At 39.2% G+C, this 18,784-nt stretch overlaps 2 protein-coding genes across 2 annotated transcripts in view; both read right to left on the reverse strand.

The window, feature by feature from the left end:
• Positions 1–10,147, reverse strand: part of CCDC34 (coiled-coil domain containing 34) — a 22,393-nt gene extending 12,246 nt beyond the window's left edge. The window contains exons 1-2 of the mRNA XM_008686944.2: positions 9,722–10,147; positions 4,863–4,998 (exon numbers count right to left, since the gene is read on the reverse strand). Of these exons, the coding sequence (XP_008685166.2) occupies positions 4,863–4,998; positions 9,722–10,062 (477 nt within the window). The 5' untranslated portion in view covers positions 10,063–10,147. The remainder of the gene's footprint in view (positions 1–4,862; positions 4,999–9,721) is intronic.
• Positions 10,148–13,267: 3,120 nt separating this feature from the next.
• Positions 13,268–18,784, reverse strand: part of LGR4 (leucine rich repeat containing G protein-coupled receptor 4) — a 100,909-nt gene continuing 95,392 nt past the window's right edge. Inside the window, exon 18 of the mRNA XM_040639801.1 lies at positions 13,268–16,791. Within this exon, the coding sequence (XP_040495735.1) occupies positions 15,515–16,791 (1,277 nt within the window). The 3' untranslated portion in view covers positions 13,268–15,514. The remainder of the gene's footprint in view (positions 16,792–18,784) is intronic.

Raw genomic sequence — 18,784 nt, forward strand, 5'->3', positions numbered from 1 at the left:
AAAAGAAAAGAAAAGAAAAGAAAAGAAAAGGAAAAGAAAAGAAAAGAAACAAACAGTGCGGACTAGGGCAGTCAGAAATGAGTACCAGAGACAGTGAGGAGATGGCTTTACTTGGCGGGGGAGGGGAGGGACAACTAGAAAATTAAGAGTGTAGTACGAACTAGATAGGAAAAGGTCTTTTGAGACGAGCAGAGTAAACTAAACACTATGAAGCGGAATACAAGGAAAGGCGATGATTCTGAACCCTTAAAGGCTGCAGGCTGCATTTGAAGGGAGGAAAACATCTCTGAGGGAGCTGACTAGGAGGTTGCCACGGTGTAGGAGTTTGAGGGGGAAGAAGGTCTAAGAAGGAGTATGTGTGTATGACAGGCTAGATAGAGATCTGACAACCATATATCCAACACTTTCCGAAACAGTCTTATTTTATTTTCAAGGAAAGTAATTATTTAAACATACAACTAATAATATGATTGATTATATTTATGTACCCTTTTAAGATTCTTCACATACTTAAATTCAAAAATCAGGGGGAAAAAGGGCAGACTTTGTGTTCACAAATTTTAGTTGATGTAAGAATTAAAGATGAAGGGTCAAAAGTACCTAGAAAATGCAAAACTGACCCAAACTGTGCTCTGCTCTCAGAATGTCTGTTCAAGTAATTTGCTACGCCAGAATACACATCCTTTCTGAGACACAAACCCCACCCCCAAACACACACATAAGGCAGCCTCTCTCGGAATTCCCAGCCTGAATGCCTCCACCTGTTTACCACCAGGGCATGCCTCTTCCAGACACAGCCAATGTCCTCTCCCACAAGGCCCCTAGGACCTCTTCTGGGAGACCACTGAGTTTCAACAGGATTATAGCTAATTTCCCACACACTGAACACTTGATTATGGAAAACCAAAATCCAAGGAGGACCCTAAACATACATTTTTATTTCAATAGCTTTTGCTGACTTTCAAAGAACTTTTTACCACTGAGGGTAACAATCGGGAAAAGTGACAGTTTTGAGTTTCACCAACTCTAAACCCTGCCCTATTTCTTTGTTAAGGGCTGATCAATGAAATGGCCATAAGCAGGAAGGGGAAGAAAAGAAAAACCACAAACTATATCATTTTTTATAATTTAGAACAGATTGTATTAAAATGTTAAAGCAGATGTTAAAAATCAGAATTAACCAAAGGTTATAGAGAATTTATGGCAGTCTGCTAGAGAATTTTTTTAAATAGAAATTTAAATATAAAATATATATGATCTACAAAACCAATATGCTAGTTTTTCATAATACTAGTGTTCAACATTTACTATATTTATCACTCAACATTAGTTACAAATGTAAAAAATTTTGTAAGCAGGTAATTTTGATGGATTAAAATAATATTTTAGAATTTTTTTTAATTTTTTTAAATAATTTTTTTAAAAGATTTTATTTATTTATTTGACAGAGAGACAGCCAGTGAAAGAGGGAACACAAGCAGGGGTATGGGAGAGGAAGAAGCAGGCTCCCAGCGGAGCAGGGAGGCCAATGCGGGGCTTGATCCCAGGACTCTGGGATCACACCCTGAGCCGAAGGCAGATGCTTAATGACTGAGCCACCCAGGTGCCCCTTTTTAAATAAATTTTTAACTCAATCTTACAGAGATGTCTGAAACAAACATCTGTCTAAATGCATGTTGCTGAAATAAAATTTATGAGAAGAAATGATCTTTTTAATGACCCAATAATCCTTCAAATTTTCTTTTAAGTTTTCAAGGAAGAAAATAAGACCACTGGGGTAAGTTCAAAATTAAATACTAAATCTGACCCTTTTATTTCTACAATACATCTTGATATTATGGAAAAAACATTTATTACATTGGAAGTTGAAAGAACCAGGACCCAGTTACAGCTCTGCCATGAAATGAAATGTTGGCATTTCTGGCCCTCAATAGGAATGAGATGAATTGTTCCTTATGGTTAATAATCTATGCTTTTAATGATATGATTTGTAAACAAATTAAAGAATGCAGTAAATTAGGACAGAAGAATAAAAAAAGCATGACTTAGAAAATAAAACAAGAAAAAGGCATGAAAAAAATGTGAATACCACAACAGCACAAAATAAACTTTTAAAGTGAGTAGTCAGCCTATATGTTATGATATCCCTGGCATGACTGATACGCTAAGATTTACACTAAAATATTTTAATTGCTTTAGAGTTAAGTTATGAGGTAGCCATAAGAAATCTCAAACTACTAAATACGTGAAGAGATTTTAATCTTTCAACTAATTATACTCTGCTACACGCTCAATCATTGTGGTAGGGACTTCATATTCATTATTTTAATCTGTTATCAAAACATATCTTCAGTAGTTATTATTACCGTAACAACAAATTTTCACTGAATGTTTCCTATATACTACACTGTATCCTTATGTTCACTTAGCCCTCATTAACAACACTATAAGGTGAATATTATTCTCCCCCTTTCATTGATAAAGAAATTGAGGCACAGTGAGGTTAAGTGTATGTCTAAGATCCAAGTTTTAAAACCAGGAAGTACAGCTCAAGAATTTCTGCTTTTACCACTCTAGGATGGCCTCTCTAACATCTGGTTTATAAAGAGACTGAGGGTTCAGAGAAGTTGGGTAACTTTCCCAAGGCCACAGAATGGCAAGGCTAAAATTTCAGCCTTGCTCTATATGACTCCAAAGCCCAGAATACCTTATGAATTTTTTGTAATTCAATTAACTTCTTTTATTTTACAGTGACTCTAAAAACGACTTGACGTGGTCCTCCCTTCCTTAATGTAACGAGAGAATTCTAGTGAGGTTAGAGATAAAGCTAAATACCATAAACTGAACTCCACTTTACCAATGGCTCAGTAGATCAGTGTTTTTGAAACTGTGAGTCTAAAACCAATTTAGTAGGTTATGACTGGCCTTTAAAAACAAAACAAAAAAAAGGAAAGAGAATAGCATACCAGGTTTTGTCCAAAATTAAGGTATCATTTCAGATACGTATATGTATGGATTTGTGTGTGGCACAAAGCAAAGTAGATTTCTCACCATGAACAAAATATTTTGAAAGCTACTGCACTAAATAATGGAATTAGTAATGTTAAAACTTGAGGTTAAGGGTCTGGGGTCTCAATAATACACACTAATTCTGAAAATAAATGAAAAACCTTTAAGAAGGCTATGAATAGCAATGATATCAGTAACAACACTAATAAAACACCACCAGTCACCATATTTTGTCTCAATTAAACCTCACAAAAATCCTGTGACATAGGTATTATTTTTATTCTTATTGTAAAGATAGGAAATTAAAGCAAAAAAGTTTAAACAAGCCCTCCTGGCAATAAATCTTAAGGTGCTTCTCAAGTCCTCTACCCTTCTAAGAGGAAACAAGTACTACTGTGCACTTTTAAAGGAATAAATTTATTTTTTAGAATATAAATATGCAATAGGGAAATAGCAGAATGCACTGGTTTCTACAGTCATTTGAATCATGCCAAGCCTCCTGAATATGTGACTGCCTATTTGGTTTGAAATCCATTGCAGAAATAACCAGTTTCAAAACTGATACGGAAAATCTATTCCAAGGAAGATCATGGAGGGCAATGCTTTAGATCCAAGGATTTTTATGGCAACAGAGTACTAACAGATTAAACTTAAATATATGACAATAGTGAACCAACTAACTATATTCTAGTATATATCTAATAGATTTTTTAAAAGATTTTATTTATTTATTTGAGAGTAAGAGAGCACGCATGCACATGTGCGCATGGGGGGAGGGGCAGACAGAGAGCGAGAGAGCCTCAAGCAGACTCTACTCCCAGAACACAGCAAGATATGGGGCTCAATCTCACGACCATGAGATCATGACCCGAGCCAAAATCAAGAGTCGGACGCTTAACCGGCCAAGCCACTCAGGCACCCTATATCTAATACATTTAAAATATATCTTAATAATCTTGACCAGACATTTAGAAATGATGTTGTAAAAATATTTAATGATATAGAAATACATTAACAGTGTAACAGGTAGAAAAAAGGGTACAAAAAAGTTTGATCCTGTTTCTTTAGAAACAAGACATACCCCTCACCATTCAAATCTACTTGGTTTCTGTGATCAGATAGGGAGAATTCAGATAGTGAGTCTGGATACTAGGGGATGCCAAATCATCCAAATCTCTTACGTTGCTAGTTTCTCAACAACAAATAGTAAGAGTTTAAAAAATGAAGGATTCATGTGAAAATGTATCTCACACTACTTTTTGAGTTTAGAGAGTTCAGAGACAATCACGAACACAGAGATGTCCATAAGTGAGGCAGGGCAGCACAGAGAACTGAAAAACCTAAAAGCCCAGCAGATTCTCACCTCCCCACACTCACCACTCTAGTGCACATGCTCTGAGTAGTGTTAGGGTAGACTCCAGTCTCTATTTCAATTTCGGTTTCTCTTTCTTAAAAATTTTTCCAAGTAAATGCAGTTGCGTTTACTTTCATTAAATGTATATACAGTGAAGCTCCACTGTATGTATCTTCATTTACACATTTGTAGATTTTTTTTAACATACACAAAAAAAAATCTGGAATGCTATATGCAGTAATATTAACCATGATTACCTTTAGGTGGTGAAATTAGAGATTTTACTGTTCTTAATTATGCTCAGCTGTATTTTCCAAATGTTCTTGCAGTGAACATGTATTACTTTTAATATAAGAGTTACTAAAATGGATACAGCAAACTGATACAAATAAATGGAAAAATTTTATTTTGAGGGATAATAACATTAACATTTTAATTTTGACAGCAGCTCTAATTTGTGAACTCATAGATTAAGCAAAAAGATACTGTCTAGTTTTACCTCCAGAGCTTTCTGTTGCAGACGGTCACGTTCTTCTTTTTCTTTGCCAACAAACCACACTTCCCATGGTGTCAGGCGGCTTTCTGGTAGGCGCACCTGTTTCTGTTCTTCTTGGTTATCTTCTGATTCAACCACACTATTCCAAAAGAGAGGACACATAGCATTTGTACTCAAAACTCTTTGGCTTCACATTAAAAAATCACTTAACTATACAGCGAAAGCAGGATTTAGTAACAGATTAACAATGCTGTGATTTTTATAAATGCATATATATGAATTAATTATATATAAATATACACTTGAAAAATCATGAACAGTAAGCTCACTATTTGAATTAGTTTATCTATCAAACTGCCTTGGAATTCCTTCATCTTCTAAAAATCACACTATTTAAAAACCCATTGGGATAACTCACACCCAGTCCATTTGCCTCAGTGACAACAATTTTTTGTTCTTAAAAATCTCTTATCTGGACAACTAATTACAACACATGATCCTAATCATATCCTGGAGCAGACTTTTCCCTTTTCCTCCCTTAACTGGTTCAGGGGAAAAAAAGAATATGTGCATATATGCAGAGAGAATGATAAAGCAAATGTGTTAACAATAAAGGATTCTGGGTGAAAGGTGAATACAAATTCTTTTTTTTTTTTTTTTTAAGATTTTATTTTTAAGTATTCTCTACATCCAACAAGAGGCTTGAATTTACAACCCCAAGATTAAGAATTCCATGCTCTACCGACTGGGCCAGCCAGGTACCCCAGAAATTCTCAACATTTCTGTAAGTTTGAAATTGTCTTGAAATAAAGTTACAAAAAAAAAAAATGGCTCTTGTATTCTTTAATGTTTCAGTTGACTCCCTTTTGCCAATTCTTCAGCCAGGATATCTACAACTCTCCATTTTGGTTACAGCATCTCTCGTATGCACCTCTGTCAGTCTGTCTCATCTAGGTACATGTAAAAGTAACTACTCACTTAAACTCAAGAGAAGGGGGCTGGGGAAATACTGGGCCTCAGCCAGATACTTGTATACCTCATAAAACTGACCAAAAGAGGAACCGTTAAGACCCAAGGAAAGAAAGGCTGTTCAGGACCCAAGGCAGCTCTAAAGACTACGTGTTTATAGACTCAGGTCCTTTGTCTCTTTAACACTCCTGCTTCAGGCCACCAAATGCCTCTCCCACCACTCTGCACAACCTTTTCTACCTCATAGCATCAGCTTACTCATTTTCTTCTGCTGTTTTCTTCATTCATCCATGCCCTTTTGCAATCTGTACTCTGGTGGGAAAGAGATAACTGCTGATGTGTTGTTTATTTCTTATATATATATCCTTCCTTCTCCAGACTTTATCTGCTCCCACGGTCTCAACTATCACTAGGTGCTGATGATCAGTCATTCCAGGCTAGATCTTTCTCCTGAGCTCCAGACTTCTTTCCAACCATCTGATAGATGGCCCCACTTAACTATCCATCAGCGACAACGAAGTCTAATCTTCTACCCTCTACCCACTACCCTCTCCACCAAGAAAAATTTTACTCCACCTCTTATAATCCCATGTCAGTGAAGAGTACCAATACCCACTCAGCTACCCATGTCAGCAACCCAGACCTGTGACTCCTCCTGCGCCCCGTCCAGATTTAGTCCCCCGACCACCCACACCCACATAATTACCTAGTCATGTTTATTCTACTTCTTTCCATTTTCTCAAGCCATTCTCCTCTACAACCTTACAACCACTGTCTGGACATAACTGGCCTTTCTCCCTGTTTCAAACCATTTTCCCCAACTGTTGCCACATTCATCCTTCAAAGGCATCCTTCTATCAGGTCACTCCCTACCTCAAATTCCTTTGTGGCTCCTTTGCCCACAAGATGAAATTCAAACTCCACAGCCTGACACCCGTGAATTAGCTGCTGCCTATCTTCCCAGCCTCTTCTTACACCAATGGCTGATCTGGACTATTTTGGTTTTGTTGAACTTAAGCAGACTGATGAATGTGCCATGCCCTTGTGCTCTGCAGCTTTGTCTAAAACTGAAATGCCTCCATCTCCACATGTAGCCATGCGAGGGCTTAGATTTGGGAATAAAACATTTGGGGTGAATCTCTACCTGCTTCCTCCTAGCTAAGTACATTTCTTAACCTATTCAAGCCTCCGTTCTCATCTATAAAATGGAAATGGGGGCAGAGGCTCCCTCACAGGCACTACTGAACAAGACAATCTACGCTAAAGCACACAGACAGAATCTGGGCACTCAGTAAGCATTCGACACATGTCATTTAGTAGGAGAAGGAGGAGTATGGCTAATTCCTACTCTCCTTTTAAGATTCAACTCAGGCACTAATCTTTATTGCCTCACGGTAAAACTCTGCAAAAAATCTGGACTAAGTACCTGGGGCTTTCTGTCACTTGTCCATCTCTGCCATAGGCTATGAATTCCTTACAAACAGAAAGCATGTTTTAACTCATTTTTTATTTCAAGAGTCTAGCTTAGGGCCTAGAATATAGTAATCTCCTAAGAAATGTCTGCTGAAAGAGCACGGTAAATGTTTAGTTTTGGGGGTTTTTTTAATGATATTTTAGGGGTACCTGGGTGGCTCAGGTGGTTAAGTGTCTGCCTTCGGCTCAGGTCATTATCTCGGGGTCCTGGGATCAAGCCCCGCATTGGGCTCCCTGCTCAGCGGGGAGTCTGTTTCTCACTCTCTCTGCCCCCCCCCCGACTCGTGCTTGCGCTCTCTCTAATAAATAAAATCTTTTAAAAAATGACATCTTAAATATTAAATTCCTTGCCTTAACATTTTTAACAAATAATAGCGTATACACTACAGAATGTATAGCATGGATACTACAGCTTTACCCATAATCAAAAGAGGCTTGATAAGCAGCTTTTTCTGACTAAGATATTTATTAAGGCATGGTTTTCCTAATGGATAGAGTGATATAAAAACTGGGATAGAGATGAATAAACAGAAGGCCCAAGGTATATTATAGAAGACTCCAGGAAAATACTTGTCATCATTTATCTTTCCTGAAAGGAAATGCTAGGTTTTCTGAAGCATTTGAAGACAACTGCTGCATCTATCTGTTCTCTAGGAGCGGGAATTAGACATTCATTAACACACATCTATTGAGCACCTAATATGCATCTGACACTTGCCGTACACAAGGCCTGTCAACTCCTGCATTCTTTCCAGGCCACATCCCATCCCTCTGATTCATAGGGAATGACCTGTGATAAGGCTGTGATAAGGAAGGCAGCCTTAGCCCTGAGATGCTACCAGCTCACTTTGGCTTTGGCTAAAGTGAGACAAAAAAAATATATCTGGCTCTTCTCCTGAGCTCTATTTGGTGAGGGCTTTGGCTCTTGGAAGCTAATGCAAGGTCTTAGTAGCTGAGCTGTGGTTTTGATAGCCATCATTCCACAGGTGGCTAAACTGTACCTACAATGCTCAGTGCTGTTGATTAGACTCAAAGGTACTTTCTAAAGCCTTAAAATTATTTAAAAAATCTTTGGGACCAACTCAACTGAAGAATGCCTACAAAGACCCACATGAAAATGGACTCCTGAAACTCTATCATCAAGTTCTACTATCAGGTTGATCAGAGGCCTACTGTTGCTACAACCAGTCTGGACAAGTGGCTTGCTTGGTTACTCTTACTGATCTCCATTCCCATCAATGTACTTTTACTTTTCAAACTCACTGCTGTAACTGTGTGAGTCATTTCATATGGTTCCATATTCCACTCACTCACTGGGTATGAATGCTTTACACTAAAGGGGCTATGTTGCTGCTTAGACATAAAGCATAGGTTCTTTGGTCTGTTTCTAAGATCTCCCATACTATGCCTTACACAGCTTGACAATCAGAAACTTGTAAATGCTTTCTGAAGATAACATATGAGTCTATTCAGAAGGGGCCTACACTACTAAGCCTGTCTCAGAAAGTTATTCCTGAAGGGATAAGCCCTTTGTTCTTATTCCTATATACCCAATAATAGCCATGTAGCATAGGGAAGAGAGAACGTGATCTGTATACCTCGGTACTAAGCCCAGCTCTGCTAATAACTAGGTATATGCCTCCGAATCAGGCTTTTTATTTGTATCCTGAGCCAGTTCTGTTATCTGTAAAATGAGTAGCTTAATTTAGGCTTTAATTTCATGAGAGTAGTTTGTTTATGTCTACCTTGTTTATGTCCCCAGTATCTAGACTAGTATATGGCACAAGCTAGATGTTTGCTGAGTAACTGTAGAAATAAAAAAACTCAGATGATTTTAATATCTTTGGTTCTAACATTCTCTGATTCAATGATTTCTATTCTACTGTTGAGTGCGCAGACCAGATCCAACCTGTCGGTGGATGCTGAGGTTGACATTGCTAAGCTGGGCTTCAGCTCCTCATTTATGACCCAAAATGTATACATACTGCTTACTACAACCTACTTCACTGGCAATCAGGTTTTTTCAAAACAACTACAGGTACTACTAAGGTGCAGTAAACAATTTTGGTGTTAAGGGTTTGAACAAGAGTTCTGGTGTCCACAGTCTTTTGAATATTCACAAAATTCCCAAAATGGTAGCAAAATTTTGTGTTTTTGAGACTACGTACGTTTTTCTGGGGAGTGAGGCTGTAGCAATCATATTCTCAGGAAAAAGGATTAAGAATCATAGAAAATCTGCAGGCATGCGTAAGCATTGGCCCACAACTCTTTCTGTGCAACAAGGAGCAGCACCTCAGGAGGCAGGTGCCTGCAGAGCCTCTGAGGGAGGCCCGGTGGGGGCTGGGCCGCCAGAAGAAGGGACTTAGAAGGGTCTAAGGACTCTTGAGAGGGGCTGCATGGGCCGGCGGCCTCGGGTTTACCTGGCGCACCCCTGTAACTCCACTCCTCTCAGGCTCGACACCTTAGCCTGTGAGTCATGAGCACCTTCATCCACGTCTTCCTCATCCTCCCCGTCGCCATCGTCGTAGTCAAACGGGAAGCTCTGGTGGCCCAGGGGAGACAACAGCGACAAGGTGGAATTGCTGCAGCTCAGCGGCGGCGACGGTGAGCACACCGTCACCGGCTCCAGGCCCTGCCCCCGGGCGCCCGCCATGAGGACGGAGAAGGAGCCGGAGGAGGGCCGAGACCTGGACCGGCAGTCGGCGGAGGACCGAACGTCGGAAGGTGGCGAATCAGCCCCCCACCGCCCGGCCGCCCACATCGGGCCCGCCAAGTTCAAACCGGCGGAGGGGCGGCGGGGACGTGCGCTCCCAGCAGGCCCCGCGCGCGCCGGGCCGGCCTATCCGGTCGGGCACAGACCCCGCGCTGCCATGGCGACGCGTGAAGGCCGCGAGGGCTTTGTCCGGGCCTGCCGCGGCTTGCGGCGCACGGGCCTGCCTCTCTCGGCCGGCCCTCCCCCTCCCAGCCCCGCCGGCGGCTGCCGCCGGAGACCGTAACTGCGCGTCTCCGCTCACCCGCAAGCTCCGGTCCCGGCTGACAGCTCCGAGGGCACGCGTCCCTTGTCTGCTGTGGCGCAGCAGGTCTCGGGTGCTAGAACTGTGCTGTCACTGAGCAAGGCAGAGCAAGAGGCGGAAGCCAAAACTACCCGCGTGTCCTTACCGAGTCAGGGTTATAAGGATCAGTCGTGATTTCTCTCAGCTCACAGCCATATTTTATGGGGAGAGGAGAGCGAACTTTGTCCAAGTTTCCAAGTGTATCCAAGAATGCACTTTGGGGACAATCTTCCGTTGTTTGGTAGCACCTTGCTTGCCTGGCATCTTAAGGTAACTAGTTTGTCTATGCGTGTAAATGTTGAGGTCTTTTTGAGCCTCCAGTTTACTAGGGCCTGTGCTAAGCACTAGAGATGGAGGAGTAAAAGCCCTACCGTCACACGTTCCTCATTCTTTTGTGGTGTAGCATCATACCATTAAAATATTCTGTGATATGCATTTTATTCATAATAAAAAAATTTTGTGGGACCACGGAAGGAGCACTGTCCTCTCAGGGATTGGAAATAGGGATGAAGGTAGCAAGGAAGAGGTGAAAATAAAGCTGGATGCTTCATTCCTGCTGACAAAACTGTGTACACTTGTAAATAAATAGGGTTTTTGTCCAGTTTGTAATGCATATTACTAGTCGAAATATCAGAGTGAAAACCGACAAAGGCCAAAATAGCACACAAAATTTGTCATTGACCAGAGTGATAGAAAATCCTTGATAAAATTTAGGTGTGCAAAAGTTGACACAGGAGAATTAGATATGGTAGAAATAATGGCAACCAAGGGCAATTCTGAAGGCAGTAGGTATAATGAATAAAATATGACATGGTTAAAACTTTTAATGCAATGCTAGGTTTTGTTAATTTTATTAAAATTTTCAGTAAAAACAAAATGAAAATGGAAGAAAATTGGATCAATTTAACTGAGTAATAAAATTAATCAAGAAATAAAACTGGCTTAGTGGTTTACATTCTCTACCCCAGTTATTCAATTTTGGCCTATGTGGTTAAAACCATTTATGAGAACCTCCCTAGAATCAATAACAGCATCAAAAGACCTAGGGCCACTTCAGGGCTTCACAGGAGGTAAATTTAAACTATTCCCAACAGACGTCATCTGACATTACTAAAGCAAAGTAGGAAAAAGCACAAGTCTTAGTAAAAAAGGGACCTGGATTTAAATCAGTGACTTTTTTTCTTACTCACTTGGTTTCCTTAATCAAGCTATTTGGCTTGTTAAGTCTTAACTTACTCCTTTGTTGCATAGGGAAATAACCTACCTCCCAGTCATATAATAAAGTTTCTGGCATAGGACCTGACAGAGAAAATGGTAAATGATAAATATGTCATTTAAACTCCCAAACTTTCCCACTTTAACCTCTTGTTATAGGAAGCTAAAATGTCATATACTTCTCTGCCTCCTCAAAATGTTTCATGAAACAAATTATGTCCTTTCCTTGATGCCTCAGAATCCTGACAATAATGACCAACTACTGCATTATGCTGTAGCAACACTGGAAATAATGAAGCAAAGAGATTCATGGCATGGGTGCTGGTACGTGAACATAATTGAGTCCTGTGGTCTCCTTTCTTAGTGTCTTGTCATTGCTGAGACTGAGAAGCCATAATCAAGTTTGGTAGAATTTTTTTAAGATTTTTTTTTTTTTTTTTTTTTTTTTTTTTTTGAGAGAGGAAGAGAGGAAGGGCAGGGGTGCCGAGGGGGAGAAAGAGAAGGAGAAGCAGACTCCCCACTGAACAGGGAGTCAGACCTCAGGGCTCCATCCCAGGACCCTGAGATCATGACCTGAGCCGAAGGCAGACACTTAACCAACTGAGCCACCCAGGCACCCCTCAAGTTCCGTAGAATTATATATAAATGTATCAATAAGCTCAAAAGGCCTCTCCCCTTAAGTTTTTGGGTATTAACTTAGTAACTTCTTACTACTCGTTTATTTTCACTTTCATGGTATATATTTGAGATAAATTTTATTTTTTGCTGGCTTGTAACCTTGTTACAAGAGTAACTTTTGCTTAAAAATCCCTGTCTGACTTTGTTAAAAAATAACACCATTACCTGTTAGCCTTGTAGCAATATATTAGGCAACTTTTAAAAATTTATCCCTGGACATATTGAAATATTTACAGATAACGGCTTAGATTCATTTCAAAATAATCCAAGGGGCAGATGTCCCTGGGTGGCGCAATTGGTCCAGCGTCAACTCTTGGTTTTGGCTCAGGTCATGGTGTCAAAGTCGCGGGATCTCGCCTACTTTGGGCTTCACGCTCAGCATGAAGTCTGCTTAAAACTGTCTCTCTCTAAAATAAATAAATAAATCTTAAATAAATAATACTAATCAAAGGGGCAGATGGATTAGAGGGAGGTAGTGAATGGGTGAATGGGGTGAAGTTGAAACGAGATTTACCATGTGCTGTTGATAATTGCCACATTTGAGTGATGGGTACCTGGGCTGAAGTCTGAAGGGATGGGAGGAGTAATTACACAATTCTACTTTTTGTTATGGGAATTCCAGACATTGTTTAAAACAAATGAACAAAACCAAAAAACTATGTCTCAGATTAAGAGAAACTGGGTGCTGGTTTGGTTTCTAATTTGTTTTATGTGGCTTTGGTAGTCACTTAAATTTCATCAAGCCCTCTATTTTCTCATCTGTAAAATGACTACATTTGACTACATTTGGTATCATGCAGGATTTTAAGTCATTTGCTTTTATTTATTTAAGCAATCTTTACATTAAACGTGGGGCTGGAACTTACAACCCCGAGATCAAAAGTCTCATGCTCCTCTAAGCCAGCCAGGCACCCCAATCATTTGTGCTCTTTTCTTTTCTTTTCTTTTTTTTTAAGATTTTATTCCTAAGTAATCTCTACACCCAATGTAGGGCTCAAATTCACGACCCTGAGATCAAGAGTCACACGCACCACCTACTGAGCCAGTCAGGCACCCCCACCAATCATTTGCTTTTAAATAAAGATCGAATTCATGGTATTCTCTTAAATTTCACAATTTGTTTTCCATGAGTATGGTTCAGACTTAAGATAGAATAAAATCTTATATAAAATTGAGAAATGGAAAAAACAATAATAAAATCTTACTTCTAAAAATCAGCAAAGTGTTCTTCGAACATTTCTTCCAATATTCTTCACTTAAAAAATAGTTTCATTTGCTTACTTTAACATTAAACAAATTCATTAACATACCTAGTAACAAATTAAGGCAAAATAGATTGCTAGATTTCTAGAACTTTAATAATTCAAAACACTGTGTACAATAGTGTATTTCTCACTAGACATATAGCACGATTTACCACATATTTTAGATATCTACTATTCTATACTTTAAATGAATGCAAAGTTTTCAGTGACTTGTATTTTGGAGGGAAAAAAACCTTTAGCTACGATTTTTTTACCAAGTTATGATTTAATATTTATCAGATGTGTAAATATACAAACATGATAGCAACTTTAAAAACTTGTGAATAGTTGGCCTTACAAAATTACAACACACTGAAAATAAATCCCTCCCGCATTTTATACAAACTACATGATTTTGATATACAAAGATTCTGTCTTTATTACACTGACAATGTACAACCAAGACTATTTACAATGCAAAAAATTATATAAACCACAATTTAACATTCTGCTACTGGCAGCCACTATAGTTTAGGAGGTAGCTTTAATTAAACGAAATGAACAGAAGCCACATTTCCCAACTTGTGTTCTAAAAATAATTTACATAAGATAAAAATTCATTATATGCACAGTATATACAGTTTAATTATTAAACTGCAATCTAGCTTAATGTTTTTAGTATATCCTGAATAACTAATATGGCAGTGGGTTTGCTATTGATTTAGCATATTGTTCAAAAAACATACTGAACATTTATAACTTTAAGACTCCACATAGTGACATGTCAAAAGTCCATAGACAAGAATCAAGTAAAATTTTTAATTGCTAAAGACATAGGCCTAAGCTTTATTCCTTTTTCTTTTTCTCTGACGACACATCTGTTTTGTCTCACAAGAGCACAGTATCTGAACTCTTGCATAGGCTCTTTTGTATTTAAATCACAGTAAGGGGGAATTGTATGGAAGCTACCATATGAGAGCAGTTTCAGGAGAATCCGGCTCACTAAGAAACCATTATAAGTGCTTTGTGTCAATAATTACTCCCAATTTCTTCCAACTTGACACAACAATTTACCACTGTTTATCTTCTGTATAATTCAAAGTATACGTAGACAGCATACCAACAAAACTGAAAAATGTTGGTACAGCCAATGATATTAAGAACTGTTTATTGATGGGAACATTCCCCGGAGCCATCAAATCCCTCAGATGCTGTTAAAATTCCTTATTAGTTAGTAGTTTATCCAAATCTATCAAACCCACACAACGATTAGTCCTTTACTTTTTTCCTAGTGTGGTCACAAGACATTGAGGAAAAAATCACCGTGATCGCACCGAAGAGATGCGTCATGTCTGAAAACAAACGTTCAGCTATTCTTTTAAAATCTAACAGTTGTTAATATTGTTTTAAAAACATCTTCAGGTTTTAGATTTATAAGTCACTTAAACAAAATTTATGATTCTATTATGTCAAAGATGGGACCCGAAAATGCAATAGGGTGATGATGCCTACTCTTCTACTCTCACAGTTCTACCTGGGAGGCAATCCCTTTTTTGGCCCTGCAGTAAGTTTGTCCTGAGATTAATGATGCAACATTAGGTAAAATTAGCAAGACTTTTTCTTCGTTACATAAAATCACATTTTAAAATATTCTTAAAAAAATATTAACAGCTGTTCTTCATCTTGTGCTTAATGCAGAAACAGGTATAAATTTGCTTCTTACGGATCAGGAAAACCTAACGTTATATTGCTATGATATACATAAAATCTTTTTCAAGTTATAAATTTGTTCCAAATAGACCACACATTGCTTGGACATTGCATTTTTCATTGATTGACAGTTTAGGCACTTGTTCTCTGAAAATGTCTGGTTTGAGAAATAAACTGCCACCTCCTCCTCCTTCTAAGTGACACACCAGGCAGTGATCACAGAAGTGCTTCCCAGATGAAAGATCAGACTAGGGTTCAGTCTATAAATGCTATGATTTTGGTTGATGGGGGAAACAGTTACAAACACATCAATTCAGTCTTTAACTCTTGGTAGATTGTAAGCATAGCGCACCAAAGGGAATCCTCGACTCTGATAGAAGCAGGCTCGTCCACAGGCCTGCACCTGGTCAGAACTGTCGGAGACAAAGGAATCTTCTTCATCTGCATAATCAGAGTGGGCCGACTGTGTGCCACAGTCGGACCAATAGCTGTCTGGTCTTTGGCAAGAACCCACTGCCAATGCAGGACAGCTGTGTGATTTTATTAAGTGTTTGCATGACACTGGCTTTGTCAAAAGAAAGGATTCACAGCAGTCACACACAGTCAGGTTACCCTGCAAATGTGAGTACATGCCACAGTCATAGTAGAAATCCTGTTCCACACAGCCGGCTTGGCTACTGATGGAAACTGAAACCGATCCGCTTTTCTTGGTAATGTGTCGCTTCAGTAACTTCCAGTCTTCTTTAAACTTTGGGTTGAAGAAAACATATAGGACTGGATTCAGGCAAGCGGGCAACGGGAAAAATATCAGAGTAACAGACTTCATTATTTCAGGGCTGATGGAGATTGCAGTGATCAATGGCGCAAATGAGAAAAATGCAACGGGGCAGAAAAAGATGCAGTTGGTGAAGATGAGCCACGCAACATGCTTAATCATGCTAGAATGTGAGTTCTCTGAAAGGTCCTCTTTTTCCAAGTTGCAGTAAAGTTTGGTGTAGATAATGGCCATTAATAAAAACGCTAATGAGTTTAATAGCACTAAGGTCACAGTAAATCCTAACGACGGCGTTTCTCCTGTGGGGAATGGCAAGCATAGGGGTGATGCAGAATATTCCCCTCTATGGAAAAGTGGAAAACAGCCTGCCACTGCCGCTCCCAGGAAAGCAAAAAGGGCAGCAATCCGGAACTGTTTGAGATGATTGCTTTTCCCATTTTTCATTATATCTTTTGCAGATAAGCTTCTTTCGACAGCTGCCAACATTAATAAAAATATGGCACTTTCAGAGGAGAAAATAGCAAGAAACCCAGCTATTCTGCACCCGCTGCCAATCTCCCACCAAATGCCAAATTCAGCAAATCTGCCCCAGGACACAGCATCCAGAAAAGTTAAGATGCCGGTATAAGCTCCCATGAATAAGTTGGATACAGAAATCAGGCCTATGAACAATTTGGAGGAAGGCAGTGATGAACAAGATGCAAATGTTGTTAAAATGACAAGGAGGTTGAAAAACAATGCAACCAAGAAAATGAACCACACGGTAAGACGGATCATCCAACTTCCCAGTAGATATTCGCAGGGCTTAAAAGCACCTAAAACAAGAGAGAGAAATAAAAGACAATTTAGAAAACACCGTATTCCCGGTATGCTATGGCTTCAGAGAAAAACTAAAGATGGTTAATCTAGGATAATTAAATCTGATACCAAAATTGAACCAAATTGAAAAGATTACTATTTCTTAGCTTTTTTAGTCAATGGACTAAGGCTATTTTAAAAATAACTGACTTTAATTTCTTTTATTAAATAATTTGTAAAGCTATACAGTGATTGCATAGATACAGTACAGTGTCTCGTACATGAAAAGTACTTGATATATACTGAAGGCTTGGAATCAGATAAACTAGGGTTTTAATTTAAGGTTCGTAATATGCTGTTCTTCCTTGAGAAAGCAGCTTACACCTGTATAAATTTCATTTTCTCACCTGTGGATAACAATGCCTATTTCATAGCATGCTGTAGCTTAAGTAAAATTATATACATGAGGTACCTAAGCAGGTTACTAAGTACATAGCTGGACTTCAATAAATAATGAGGTCCTTTTCTTCCTCCTTCCTAGTCCTAATACAGCTTTTAAAAATTATATATGTACATGTATGTATGTATACATCTATTTTTCCCCCCACATTTCTTAATGGCTTTCAAGGGCAACCTGACAAAGCAGGTTAAGACAGGTATAATTATACCCACTTTTCATCCAGAGAAATTGAGATGTCAAAGTGTTCGATTGACCTGACAAAGGTTATTCAATAAGACAGTGAAGCGAGAGCAAAACCACACGGATGTTAGATACATACAAAGCTATAGCCAGTAAAACCCTGTGAGACTTACACTAGGATTGCAACAACTAATTTAGTGACTAAATTGTATGTTCTACTAACGGGCTTTGACAGGCTAGTTATGTCACAAATGACAACTATTTTATTTTAAAATTAGTAAAGAAAAGCGAAATGTTGTTTACAGAGCACAAGAAAACTATGTGTTACAGTTGCCTAAAACACATGTTCTGATTTAACCTTCTGAACTGTCATGAAGTTTGATACATCCCATACAGCATTTTTTTTTTTTTAAGATTTTTTAAATTTATTTATTCAACAGAGATAGAGACAGCCAGCGAGAGAGGGAACACAAGCAGGGGGAGTGGGAGAGGAAGAGGCTCCTAACAGAGGAGCCCGATGTGGGGCTCGATCCCATAACGCCAGGATTACGCCCTGAGCCGAAGGCAGACGCTTAACCGCTGTGCCACCCAGGCGCCCCCCATACAGCATTTTAAATCACTGAGACATTCACAGACCTAACAAGCCGTCTCTGCAACATTTATATCTTGTGATATCCCAAATATCATAAGAAACTTCAAAAAACGTTTTTAATTAAGTAATTATTTTTTATTCCCCCCTCAGGGAGTGTTAAGAGGAAGCGTTCACTGTTATGTCTGTATCTAAACTCATCCTCCTTTCAAGGAAGCGGGAGTAGTAGTTCATCTGACCTGAGAGAACAGTTCACCCTTCTGGAAGTGTTTGGTAGGTGGAGGTACTTTCCATCAAAAGCCTGGAGAGCAGGCTCCACCTAGTCTCTGTCTTTGAAAACCTGCTGCCTCCTCCAGTTCTAACTGAAGGACCCCACTCTCTGCTACTTCCTGCTTCCTGCTTCGGTGTGAGGGAGCACAGGGGCGTCTATGTGTTACTACAACTGAGTGGGGAGGCAGGCCTGCAGTGTATCTCTACTGCAGCCCGCGGAGATGAGCTCAGACTAACGTTCCTCCTGGCTGACAAAGGTTTAAATTAGGTGTGGAGGACATGGAATCCCTGCCTGTTCAGGTCTAGTCTCCCCTTTAATAAGGCTATTCCCTTCTCATTGGGTTGTCCGTTCCTTATGTACCTTCTCCAACACAAGGACCCCAGTAAGGCCAGTGAGCAAGCTGCACCCTCTTAGCTTCCAACAATTAATTCAGAAACTAGACAAAATACATTGCCTAAACTGAATTGATTGTTGCCAATTCCATTCACTCATCTGATCACTTTAAGCTCA

The sequence above is a fragment of the Ursus maritimus genome, unplaced genomic scaffold (genome assembly GCF_017311325.1).
Source record: "Ursus maritimus isolate PB19 unplaced genomic scaffold, ASM1731132v1 scaffold_23, whole genome shotgun sequence".
NCBI lineage: Eukaryota > Metazoa > Chordata > Mammalia > Carnivora > Ursidae > Ursus > Ursus maritimus.